This window comes from Morone saxatilis, unplaced genomic scaffold (assembly GCF_004916995.1).
Source record: "Morone saxatilis isolate NCDOM2014 unplaced genomic scaffold, NCSU_SB_2.0 Contig14, whole genome shotgun sequence".
In the NCBI taxonomy this organism is placed as follows: domain Eukaryota; kingdom Metazoa; phylum Chordata; class Actinopteri; family Moronidae; genus Morone; species Morone saxatilis.
The window spans coordinates 17,376,788-17,389,872 of NW_023339696.1; the positions used below are offsets into that span (position 1 = coordinate 17,376,788).

Sequence of the window (13,085 nt, forward strand, 5' to 3'; positions counted from 1 at the left end):
TGTAGGCTATAGCGCCGCTGACACTGACATCGTGACAACACCAGCTCTGTCTGTGGATCTGTGCGAGTCGCTCCCCCGATTGTGTAATATTTTTTTTATTTTTTTGGCTTCTTCCTGCACGCGGCCAAAACCTGCACCCGAGCGCGCAAGGAGGAGAGGAAGAGGAAGAGGAAGAAGAACAAGAAGAAGAAGAAGAAGAAGAAGAGGAGAGGAGGAGGAGGGGAAAACAGGGGGATTGCAACATTCATCAGAATTTATTTTTCTTAGTATTACATGGCGCAAGGGCTTTACAAACGGGACCGTCCTGGGTGTGATACTGCCACGGTGAATTTGGATACCCAAGCGGCGGCGGCGGCGGCGGCAGCGTCCTCCTCCATCCACGGAAGAAGCATCCTCGGCTGCGGCGGCGCCCACACCGACTCCTCGTCCTCCTCCTGCCGGCTCTATGTCGAGTGATGGTCGGCTTGCCTTGCTGGATGCTCCCCGCTCTCTCCGGATCGTCGACGACCGAACCTCCTCTGACCGCAGACCCCCATTTTCGGCGGAAACCTTCCCAGAGCTATAGGGCTACATATGGAAACTGGGGATCAAAATTTTAGGAAAAAGGAAAATCTACGCGGTTAATTTCTTTTCTTTCTTTTTTTTTTAGGTTTTTTTTTTAGGTTTTTATCGGTTTCTATCTGTTTTAGTGTGTGTTTTTCTAAAAAAAAAAAAAAAAAAACCTGCCAAATTAATTAATTTATTTGTTGAGCCTTGATTTCCTCATTCCATCGTGTGTAGGGTTGATTTGTGAGAAACCAGCGTGATATTTTCTTTTAACCCCACAATAGGTCGCTATAAAACACCCCGAGATTTGCTTTTATTCCCCCTCGACAGGACTTGAATCCGTCCATTTGTTTACTCTCTTTTGTTTCCACTAATATGATAGCTCTCCCTGCTGTCCTTCGTTTCCCTCCCCGGTTTATTATCTCCTTGCTTTCCCCCCTTTTTGACTAAACAAAACACGTTAGAATAATATTATTAATAATAGTCTTTAGGGTAGCTTTTTGGTATAGTTATAATTCAGAATTCTTACTAGTAAACGCAATGTTATAACCTCTGACTAAAGTAACTGTAACTCCCTGTAACAGACATATTGAACTGTTGTACTGTAAGCCTGCCATTACTCTAACACCGCCCCCAACCATCTCTGTGCTCCATTTGAGCTCATGTTAATTCAGCTCTGTGCTTAGCTGTAACCTTTACAAGTCAAGAAACAGTTTTATTCCCCCTCTCTTTGCAGGCCTGTAGAGAATAAACCTCAGTTTGGTTTATCTCACTGCCATTTTTAGGCTCGGCTCTGCCACTATAGGCTTTAGGACATAATTAATCCTTTATAGCTCAGTGCTTGTAGCTTTTTTTTTTTTTTGCTCCTACATCTGCAGCTGAAGCTCTGCTGAAGGGCTGTCATCCTCTGCACACCTGATTTTTTTTTAATCTTCCTTTTTTTGGGGGGGGTTATATAAAAGTAAGAACAAACAGAGAGGAGAGAGACATCACTGCCTCTTCCTCCACCCCCCCACCCCCCAAAACAACAAAACAACCCTCAGTTTTTCTCTTGTTTTGGTTCTCACCCAAACGCAACCATAAGGTTCCTACCGCATCCTCCTCCTCCTTCTTCCCTCTCCTTCCGCTCGAGTATATCCCGTTTTTTCGGTTTGGTTTGGTCCCGCAAATTTTCAAATATTTACTTCCTGTACATCAAGAGGAAAGGGGGTCCCCCTTTCATGGAATGCGGAAACATGGGTCTGTTCGACCGCGGAGTCCAGATGCTGCTGACCACGGTGGGAGCCTTCGCGGCCTTCAGCCTCATGACCATCGCGGTCGGCACGGACTACTGGCTGTACTCCCGCGGCGTCTGCAAGACCAAGTCCATGAGCGAGAACGAGACCAGCAAGAAGAACGAGGAGGTGATGACCCACTCGGGCCTGTGGAGGACATGCTGCTTGGAAGGTGAGAGTGTGTGTGTGTGTGTGTGTGTGTGTCTGATGGTGCTGATGCTGATGCTCTTCTGGTGCTTTACAAACTTTCCCAACATGGTTTCACTTGAGGGTTTCCACAGCTGCCAGTGTCTTCCTGGCTGAACATCACACACATTAGTATTGTTGGATGTCATGTTCTTCTTCACTTTTTCCTTCCATGAGACTTGTAAGTGTAAGGTTGCTCCCTTTATCCCTCCGTTTCCCCCTCCTACATGAAGTGCACAGCAGGGTTTGACTACATCGTTAAAGTGTGTTAGAGCCACCAGTGATGGTAGGAGATGAGTAAAGCTGACAACATTCATAAAACTGAATTCCAGTAGGTTTTAAAAGGTAAATCAGAAGGGTCATGAGGTTGTTAATAGAAGAGAAAAGAGAAGAAATCTTCAGATTCTGCTACAACATTTTGTTTCTTGTTCTAACCTTTCTCTGATTATTGTTTTTCTTTGTGAAATTCTGGATAGTTTTACTTTTAATGTCAGTAATGAAGCAGTTAGACAAAGAAAGAATCACCCGTGACAAGGTTGCTGCTTCATTTTAATGGTTAGATACAGACCATCAAGACTAAAACTTTAACTTTAAACCTTTCTAATACAGTTCCTGTAGGGTGTTCAGATACTGCAGGCGGGGTGAAGCAGGTCTCTGTTTGCACGATAAATCCAAAAAGAAGGACAATACAAATTCTGCTTTCACATTTTATGTCTTGTTCCAACTTTTTCAGTGTAATACTGGATTGTTTGACATGTCTCTCTTACAAAGAAAAATCCCCTCTCGTTTGAACAGACACATGCTGGTATACGCTGCTTCATTTCAGGGGTCATAGCAAAAAAAAAACCTTAGATATAGACCATCAAATCCAGAATAATATAGTCCCTCTTTGGGTGTTCAGCTCCTGCAGGCAGGGTTAAGCAGGTTTCTGGTTGCAGCCTGAAGCTGTTGCATAAAAGCCTCCCACACCACTCTGGAACAGTTTCTCTAGTCAGACATTAGAGTTTAAATAATGAAATAATAACATATTTAGGAGCTGTAGTTAGGGAAGAACCTTCATCATATATCAGCCTGATATATTGGCAAACCAATACAATGGTCTAGCCCTAATTAAGGGACGCTGCAGGGGGTTCTGTCCAGTTAAAGAGGATGTGACATGGGGCCAGCAGTTTAGACAGGGTGTTTATTTTCATAGTGAAGCCCCAAAAGTGCAGTCATGGTGGCAGAGATGGTGATTCTGTCGGCGGACCTGACCTTGACAGCCCTTTAATGATGGCGAGGCTTTATGCTGCCCGTCATGTAACCTTTGACCTGACTGTTTGGTGCTCACCGAGATGTCAAACAGCCCCGCGCCCTGAGCGCAGGTTTCCAGACGCCTTCCTCTGTCTGCCCCGTCAGACGGAGACGGCGTGCTTCCTGTCATGTTCCAGTGGAGGCATTGGGTGCTGACTCTGACACTGTAACCTTGTGAGGGCACAGAGCGTTACAAATCTGCTCATCTTCTTCAGCTGTGAGATCCCGAAAGGCCGCGGTGTCTGACTTCATGCTCTTCATGCTCCTGTGATAAGCAGCCAGACTCCTGCACCTTCTGTTCGGAGCTTAATAACTGTCCAAAAAGTCTAATTTAAAGATGCTATAATTGATATTTTTACAATAACGATGGATTGAATTACAATGCACCTGAATCTGCAGCTCCCCTCAGCTTTACAGAGCTTTTTTTAGGAGTTTCAACTCATTGTTCAGCAACCCACAACAATACTGTTTTGATTCACTTACACTCCTTGAGTCTCCTTGAGCAAGACACTCAACCCCAAATCTTTGCTGATGGTTAGTGCCAGACAATACAACAATGTGAGAGTACTCCATGACAAGTAAAGGTCCTTCAAATTCAGTTTCAAAATCTTGTGTTATTTCTTTGGGTGTTTGTGAAATATTAGATAATGTCACTTCTTTGTAGCTGAAGAAGTTTAAAAGAAAAACCATGTAAGAAGTTTAGAGGGGAAATCTCTATTTGGTGGAACTCTTAACAACTCTGTTACTCAACCGTCACAAAGTATTGTATTTTGTAAGCTTATATCATATGTTTTTAATGTAAAATCTTAAATTGAAAAGTAGCGACTAACTATATCAAAATGAATGTAGTGGAGTAGTATAAAGTGGCAGAGTATAGAAATTCTCAAGTAAAGGACAAGTTAGAAGTTAAATACAGTACTCAGTAATCCTGGTTTGGTATGCAACTTATACAAGTGTGGTGGCGAAACCTGAAGCCACCAGTGCACATACACCGAGAATGGACTGGAAAACTTTAGAAATAAACAACATTTGCATATTGATAGATTCTGGGGTTTTTAATGAGGTAGAAGGAGTAGATGCCTTTTTAAGGATTTTAAATATGGAAATTATATTTTTTTTGCTGAAAAAAACTTATCACACATAAATGTTACAAGCAGACTATTTGTATATATTATTTTCTTCTTCCCTGGACACCGCTATTAAAAAAAATATTTTCTTGGTATCTACCTCCAGTTCTGATCGCAGCGTTTACACCTCAGCTGTTCCTGAGAATCCGCTCAGGTGTCAACGACATACAATGTTTTTCACTGGAACAACTGCAGATGTGAGTTTGTGAAGGTGTCAAAAAGCTCAGGCAACCTTGCCTGGGTAGATAAAAGAGACAACACTGAATGCTGATACAGTGCTGAGGTGTATTAACTGTTCCTACAATGATTACATTAATGCACATAGGGTGAATCACAGCTGGAGTGTAATTGTGACAGCTGGACTTGCCCTTTATTCCCTGCCCAGGCCATTATTTTATTGGCCAAACAGAGTCAAGACGAGATCAGAACATCACACTCTTGGCTCGCTTGTGTGTGTGGTGTGTGGTGTGGTGGTGTGTGTCTGTGGTGTTGGTGGTTTGTGAGTGTGTTGCTTTTGTATCAGCACAATGAGCCACTCGCTTTGAATCCCAAGATCAAAATGGCAGGAAATAAACTCAGATTTGTCATTTGTGATTCATGAATGATCCCCGGCCCAGAAGAGGCAAGGGAGTGGAAAAAGGGGGCCAGTGCATTTACTTACCGGGGTCAGATTCATTTCAATTCTAATTCAAATGACTTCCTGCTCAGGAAATTGGGTCTTAAAAAGCGAGTACATTTAATTATAGGTAGTTTGCACATTTTAAACCAAAAATTTGGAGGAGGCGGGGGGGGGGGATTGAAAAATACAAAAGTACAGAAAGGATGCAGCTGGAGATATAGGCAGGCTAACTCACAGCCTTGTTTCAGCACAGATAATCAGTAGGAGTGATATCAAGTTTAACATTTCAGATGTTAATTAGGCTTCAGTTTGCAGCTCAGCTCAATTAATTCAAAGTGCCAAGATGACTAGTATTCATCTTTCCCCCAGCTCTTCTTAAATGAAGTCTTACTGGTGGATCAGGCAGCGACTGAGGCTGCAAATGGTTGAAATAGTCGCTCCGTTCTTATCGCAGCAGAGAACACAGACTGTGTGTTTGGCAGCGCGGGCCCACACATCCTGCTCACAGAGTGGACACAGGTGGGCGACGGTTTGTGTTTGTATAACCAGCTACTGGAGAGGAGAACCTGTGAAAAAGCAAAATGGGAATACCCACACTGGGTGCTTCAACACCTCGACCTCTGCTTCACTCTCTGCTTGTCAGAGAAACACCAACAGAGAAAAATAATCTCACTCCTGGAAGAAGAAAGGACTGTGTATCTGGTAGAAGAGCGTAGGTTTGTTTTCTGAAGGGGCGGGGACAAAGTGAAGTCAAATGTGTGTGTGTTTGTGTGTATTAGACACGTCCAGAGCCAATCCTTTGGGCATCGGCTAAAATAAAACGTTTTCTTCAACTCAGCCTGCTACTGTTGAAGCTCTCCTCTCCTTTAGCACAGCTGCCGGGCTCCACAGTGCAGCTTTTCATTCCATATGCTAGTGAAAAATTAGAGTGTGTGAATGTGACAAAATTGTTTGGGCGCACTGATGAGTGACTGAGCAGAGGCGCCGTACAAAAAAAGAAAAGTCACTAAAAAATCTAAGGGCCCGTGACTTATAAGACTCTATTAATCATCATTAATAGAATTTTTGATTTACAATGTGCAGTTTATTTTCTCTTTTCTTGGCCAGTTTCCTGTACGTGAAATGGTTCGACCCCTGAACCAGCCGCGGCCACAGTATTTGCTCGCACTGAATTGCAACTGAGCACTACGCTTTGACACTGAGGTTGGCCAAATGCACCGATTCGCTAAGCTACATCGCTAATTAACTTTAGCCAAGAGCAGTTTACAACCCATTCAGGTATGCTTCCCGTTTTTAGGAAGTCTTTAGATAGTGATTCCCTTCTATTAGAATTGGAGAGATTATTGTAAGGGCTCGGTTATAATTAAAGGACCAGAGTGTAGGATTTAGTTGCATATAGTGGTGAGATTGCAGATTGCAATCAACTCATCTCATCCTCCCATTCCAAGTGTGTAGGAGAAACAACAGCAGTCATGAAAAATGAGAACAAGGATCCTCATTTTCAGGTGGTGTTACACTAATGAAAACATACCTCTGCCAATATATCCTCCTAAATGTTACACACTGGACCTTTAAGTGTAGCAGAAATAACTGAGTGGGGTTAGGGATGCGATTAAACTCAGGTAACACACTGGCACTGGCAGCCAGTGAAATCAATTGTCACTATGTTAATTCCCTGACCAGCTGAAATTAAACTTGGTTATTGTCAGGTTTGTGTAGAATCTGTACTCCCAGATTTTTGTAAGAAGAACCGCCACTGATCGTGTCACGTCAGTAAACTTATAAATAATAACTTATCAATTTTATATCTTTGAACCAGGTCCTCCAGTGTTTGTATCAAATAGGTCATGAAAATAAAGTGTGTCAGTTTAAGTAGCCTACAGCTGGTATATCAGATTTAACATTTAACCTCAGTAAATATAAGTATCAGATCAGACTTGCTATCAGCTGATACTCATTAAAGGACTCAGAAACTGGATCGGGATATCCCTGATATATAATTGTGCTTCAGTATTATTGCTTTTATAATTGCCGGCCAAATTCAAGCAAGTGCAATAGTTGTGCAGTTATTACTCTGCTTCTGTCAAAAGCTGTCTGGGGGCGGATCACTTGTCCTAAGATCTGATTGGTTCTAATAATGTCGTTTTTTTTCAAATTTTTATTTGAGCTCCTGAGGAACAATTTACAAACTGTTCTATACTGTACTATATTACTGTCCAGTTATGTCATTTCAGATACCACATTAGAGCTGCAATGATTAGTTGATCAGCAGAAAATTAATCGCCAACTTTTTCGATAATCAATTACAGTAGTTCTCTTTTTTTGAGGATCTTTCCTACAGACGTTTGGATCTCAGTTGGACTCACCACCAAGGAGTTTGTTGGTTTGTCAGCAGGATTATGGAAAAACTACTGGTCTAATTTTCATGAAACTTGGTAAAATGGAGTAGCGTAGACTAAGGAATTAAATTCTAATTAATTCTGATACAGACTTACATAGTGGTTTTGCTTGCAGATTTGAATATCATAGAAGACTGAACTTTTGGCTCTCTGAGTGCCCTTCTAGTTTGTTCTGCGTTTCCCTCCTGATTTTGCTCCTTGTCAGTTTTGTAAACTGGTTTAGGTGAAGGTGCAATTTTTATCAAGACACAGTGAACGGTTTTGACTGTTTGATTTTATCCACTTCCAAAAGCCAGCAGCTTGGACTACTTCAATCTTACACTCCTACTGTATTGGTCCCTGCTGTTAAGATTTGCAATTCAGTCTTGTGGTCATGAAACAGTATTAAAAGTTCAGTGATTGCGGTACCACAATCACAGATGTGGCAGCAGACAGAGATTTAGCTGGTGAGGCATGAGCGGTGCACGCTGCACACAGTAAACATGTGTGTTGCTGATGAATTGGGCCCTGGAGACCGCCACTCCTCTGTACAATCTGGGACGTCTTTAAGAGCAGCCGCTGTGCCCCTCTGTGCTCTCAGCTAGGTGTAGTGCTCTGCGTTTGCTGCTAATCTGAGGCATTCATCTTCATTACAGCGCCGCCCTCAGGCTCCACAGTGGCAAAGAAGAGAGAGTCAGGGAGGAGGTGTGGGAGAGAAATGGTGGACCCTGTGATGAAAGAGAGCCACCATGGTGTCTGATGTTTCGCCTTATACTACCTGTTGTATGACGGGACATGTCTGTTAGGGTCATAATTCAATGTGCTCGTTCCTAAGCTATAGAATGTGCACTGCATGACCACAGTGACTGCAAGTTGTGATTATTTGCATTATTAATCTGCTGTTTACTTTTCCAATTCATCATTTTGTCTATAAAATATGTGAGAATTGGGAAGTTTTGGCATTAAGTCCTCAAATTGCTTGTTTGTCAGTCTAAACCCCAGTGATATTAGGTTTACCATTGCATAAGACAAAGAAAAGCAAGAAAATATCACATTCAAGAAGATAGACCCAGGTCATTTGTTGCATCTATGCTTCTAAGCGTCTACAGTAATTCTAGCAGCTCTGTAAAGCTGTTTTGTACAGCCGTGCTTTGAGCAAAATGCTAACAACAGCCAGCTAACATTTTGCAAGTATGTACATGTTCACCATCTTAGATTTTTACCTGATTATGGCACTGGATTAATTGTTAAGGGATCATTAAAGTTATTACATAGAAATGAGTGTCTATCTAATAGTTGCCATTTGATTGAAAAGCACAAATGTGAGCCTCATGGTGGCGGTAGAAGAAAAGTCACAGGATCGCTAAAATTGTTAGGGTACATCATCTGGAAACATTGAACATCTGTACCAAATCTTGTGCCAATCCATCCAGACCTGCTGGTGGCGCTAGAGGATAAGCAGGCAACTGTTAACTTGAACAATTAATTAATGATAATAATAATAATTGCTGATTCTCTTTCTGTCGAGGGACCGAACAATAATTTAATTGATATGTGATCAAACTGGTCCTTGCGCTATCCCCAATCCTCCTTCCATATTTATCGCAGTCTTAAATGACAAATTTAAAGACTAAGACAGGGTTTTACTGTCTTTGCTGCAAAGTCCTCAAAGTGCTTGTTGTTGCTTGTGAAGCCTTCAACATTTTTATCAACTCAGAGCATTAATCAACTAAACTGATGTTCAGGCGAAAAGAGAACAGTGGACAGATTTTAGTGATTCAGGATACCAGAATCCAGTCGAAAATATGACCTTGCAAACGTTTTCTTATTTCATGTCAACAAAAAAGTTATTGGCTTCTTTCTTCTTTACACTGCAGATTTCAATTTGAGTTGTAGCTGCAGCAAATCTTTCTTTTTTACATGCACCATCATGCACTAAAGTGTTCTTCACCCAACACTGATTATTTAGAAAAATGTGCCTGTTCCTTTTTTAGCTAAAATGGCTACCACTTCAGTATGGCCTCCCACAGCTCCTGTCAATCACCACAGATCACAGTTCACACATACTGCCTCATGATTTTATGTATAAGCATGTGGGAGTATCAATGTAGTGTATATTCATGCCTTTGAAAACACATGTGGGAGTATGTTGTGTGTGTGTGTGTGCATTTGTGCAACATGTTTGAATGGTGATGTTTCTGAGTGTATTCCTGTGTGTGTGTCGTGTACAGCAGTGAGGCAGGACGAGAGGCAGCCCTGAGATAAAAGCAGATAGCAGAGCAGAGCGGCAGAGAAGAGCGGGATTAGTCTCATAGTCCAATCAGATAAGGATTACCCAGCTGGAGTATACCCACCCAGGCTAATGTCCCGGCCCTAAAGTGGCATTACACTGTATTATGACACCGATCCACTGTACATCCAGCTGCATGGGCCGGATTACAGTTAGTCACAAGTTGAGAGCAGTGTGGATGGAAAGGGTATTCAGGGCCTCGCAGCCACTTGTTGAAACCGAGCCTTCTCTTCTCCGTCAGGATGCTATCACTACTCTGGGCTGCCTCTCCCTTCAGCTGATAGCAGTTTGTGTAAAGTGACTGAGCTCTATTGCACTGCACTGTCATTCTGCCCTGCAGCCGGCGATGGATGGCATTCATTTTGCCCTCGCCTGCCTTTCATTGGAGCTCCGCTGAGACTGCAGACAGTCACTGCCGAACACGACTGTTTTATTGGTCTCCACCTTGCCCTCTCTATTGCCCACTAAGGCCAAATTACAGGCCAGACATTACCGGATTAGGCTGAGGCCGGAGACAGTCCAAGAACTGTGCAGGACTCTGGCCTTCGGTTGTATTGCTGTTGAGGTTGCCATTTGTTATAATTCTTCAGTTACAGCGATGTGCATCAACAGACTCTGGTACACACTGGTATCAGTGTAGAGTTCATTGATTTTGTTCGAGTGCAGCCTCAGGTCTGTTTGGGTTTGATACCAGTGCTGTTACACATGCGCATTAGACAAATATAGCATGTTACATTTCTGGATTTAAACTGTTTCCTTATTGCTTAAGTTATTCTCCAATTTACCTTTTAATTAGATTAAAACATTAGAAACTCTGCTTAGAAATTAATAGTAGCCTGTATGTGATGTGTAAACCAGCATTTTAACACATAAGTGACAGCAGATAGATCAAATATCATGAATATAGCAGGAAGTTCACTGGCCAGTTAGTTCCTGGTCGTTACAGACGATGATCCAGATTCTTGAAAACCTGTGACTTCCCAGATCCATTCTTATTAAACCAAGAATCTTTACATAAAAGAGAAATCAAATAATTGTGCTGTTAGAGGGAAAGTGGATCACCAAAGATTTCATGATTTATCCTCTGGGGACTATGAATGTCTGTACAAGATTTCATGACAATCCATCCAGTAGTTGTTGAGATATTTCACTCTGGACCAACGTGGTGGAACCACCTACAGCCATCCACAGAGCCATGCTGCTAACATTGCCACAAATCGTCTAGAGGGGAATCATGTGAAATGATTTTGGTGCGGTTAGTAATGACAACTTTATTTAACTGTAAGAAATGGCCTAAAATCATTGGATCACTTTGAAAATAAATGGGATCATGATTTTTCTATTCTGGAAATTAGTGTAATGATAAATTACACTATATTTTAAACAAATTACTCAACTTGAAAAAAACAACCCACTTTTCTCGAAAATATTGCGTTTATATTACATTACCATGCCAAAAAAAGCTGGATTCATCCGTATTAGCCCTTTTACACACCCCTTCAAATAAAGAAATGCATTACATCATGAATTGTATTAAATTTCAGGACAATGAAGGTTTTAAGAAGACACTTGGGGAGGAAGGAGAGACACCATTATGATTCCCCTCTTGTAAATTAATAGTCATGTCTTGGTGGCTTCGTGAAGCAGAATTCGTCCGTCTTGACCGAGTCTCTGAGATGAGATGGACAGTAGACGAGTGTGATGGCGTGGTAATTGGTTTAGTGTATGATGAATGGCTCAGATGGCTTTGGTCGATGGGAGAGGGGCTGTAAACTCCGGTGGCGCTCTCCCATAAATGCTGTCACCCGCTCAGTGTGGAGACATCCCCTCCAACCCTACAGTCTAGGCTATAAATTAGAAAAAATAGAAATAAAAGAATAAGCATTAAGGATGGGACATGCGTCAAAGAGGAGCAGCGTTTCAGCTACTACATAATAATTATCCCCTCTGACCCCAGCAGGACTGCATGTGTGTGAGTTTGTGAGTGTCTGTGTGTGTGTTTGTGGCTCTAGCCTTGATTTACACGTGTTATTTTTAGCTGCAGTTGGTCCTGATGGGTGGGGTCTATCTTTATTCTACATGACCGGAGAACAAATCAATACGAAACATACCCTGGGCCAGTCTTTGTGTAAGTGTACTGTGTGGCACCAGACCGTGATAGGCAAGGACTGCTGACTGCCTGCTGCATTTCCATGTCGCCCCGCTCCCGTAACTCAACATATTTCCATTTGAAACAAGATTTTGGCACAGGATAAAATGTAGTACAAATACATGCAGAGGCTTGAAGCTGCTTGAAGCCACCAAAAATGTATGTTTTTAGTATCAAACTCTCAACACTTGTTGTCTTAAAGGCTGCCTCTGTCACAACCAGTGTAAGAAACCTTTGTATTTTGACATAAATATGACCTTTTGGAACATAAAAATGGTGGAAAGAAGAGATGTGAGTAATGCTGCAGAGTGGTTTCAAACACTTCTGTTAACAATTACTACAAATGTTTCAAAGCCACTTTCAAGCCATAAAACAGACCTATGTAAAGGATTTTTCACTTTCCTGCCAAGAGTTAGAAGAGGAGATTGACACCACTCTCTTATATGATATGATGATAGGAGGCTACAGCCAGCAGCTAATTAGCATAGCTTAGCATAGAGCTTAGCCTAGCCTGTTTCACCTACCAGCACCTCTAAGCTTACTAATTAACACGCTGTATCTGGTTTGTTGAAGTGCAAAAATGACAGGTTGTGGTATTACGGGGGATTATGTACCCGACTACTTCTTGGCTGGGACCTGTGACTTGACCTGTGATACTGGAGTATCCGCTGGTTGCCAGGCAACCTCACGGCAAAGACTGGTAGGCAGATTGTGATACCTTCGGACAGGGCCGGGCTAGCTGTTTCCCCCTGTTTCTGGTATTTGTGCTAAGTTAACTAGCTGATGGCTTCTACATCATATGAACAAGCATATTTACCATACTGGTATCACTCTACTAACTTCATTTAAAAATGCTTTGTGCATGCAATTTATGTTACTCGTTATGGATATGTAGGTTTGAATTAGTAAATTAGTAAATTTGACCCAACCATGGAAATTAGCACTTTTAACACTCGCCATTTTTGTGGGTTTGAAAGGTGTAAAGTTACAGGCTGAAATCTTTACATGTGTTATACACAAATGCAAGAACATAAATAGATGTGGTACCCTTCTATTGTACGTATGTAGAGAATATTAATTATCATTTTGACTAATTTACCAAGTAGTCATTTATCAAGCAATAATTCGAAACACCCTCTGATTTCAGCCTCTCAAATGTAAAGATTTGTTGCTGTTCTCTCTCATTTATGATCATAAACTGAATATCTTTAGGTTTTGGAGTG

The 13,085-nt window shown here is 41.8% G+C and overlaps 1 protein-coding gene across 1 annotated transcript in view; it reads left to right on the forward strand.

The window, feature by feature from the left end:
* Nucleotides 1-1,766: 1,766 nt before the first annotated feature.
* cacng2a (calcium channel, voltage-dependent, gamma subunit 2a) overlaps nt 1,767-13,085 on the forward strand; it is a 66,701-nt gene continuing 55,382 nt past the window's right edge. Inside the window, exon 1 of the mRNA XM_035655340.1 lies at nt 1,767-1,992. Within this exon, the coding sequence (XP_035511233.1) occupies nt 1,767-1,992 (226 nt within the window). The remainder of the gene's footprint in view (nt 1,993-13,085) is intronic.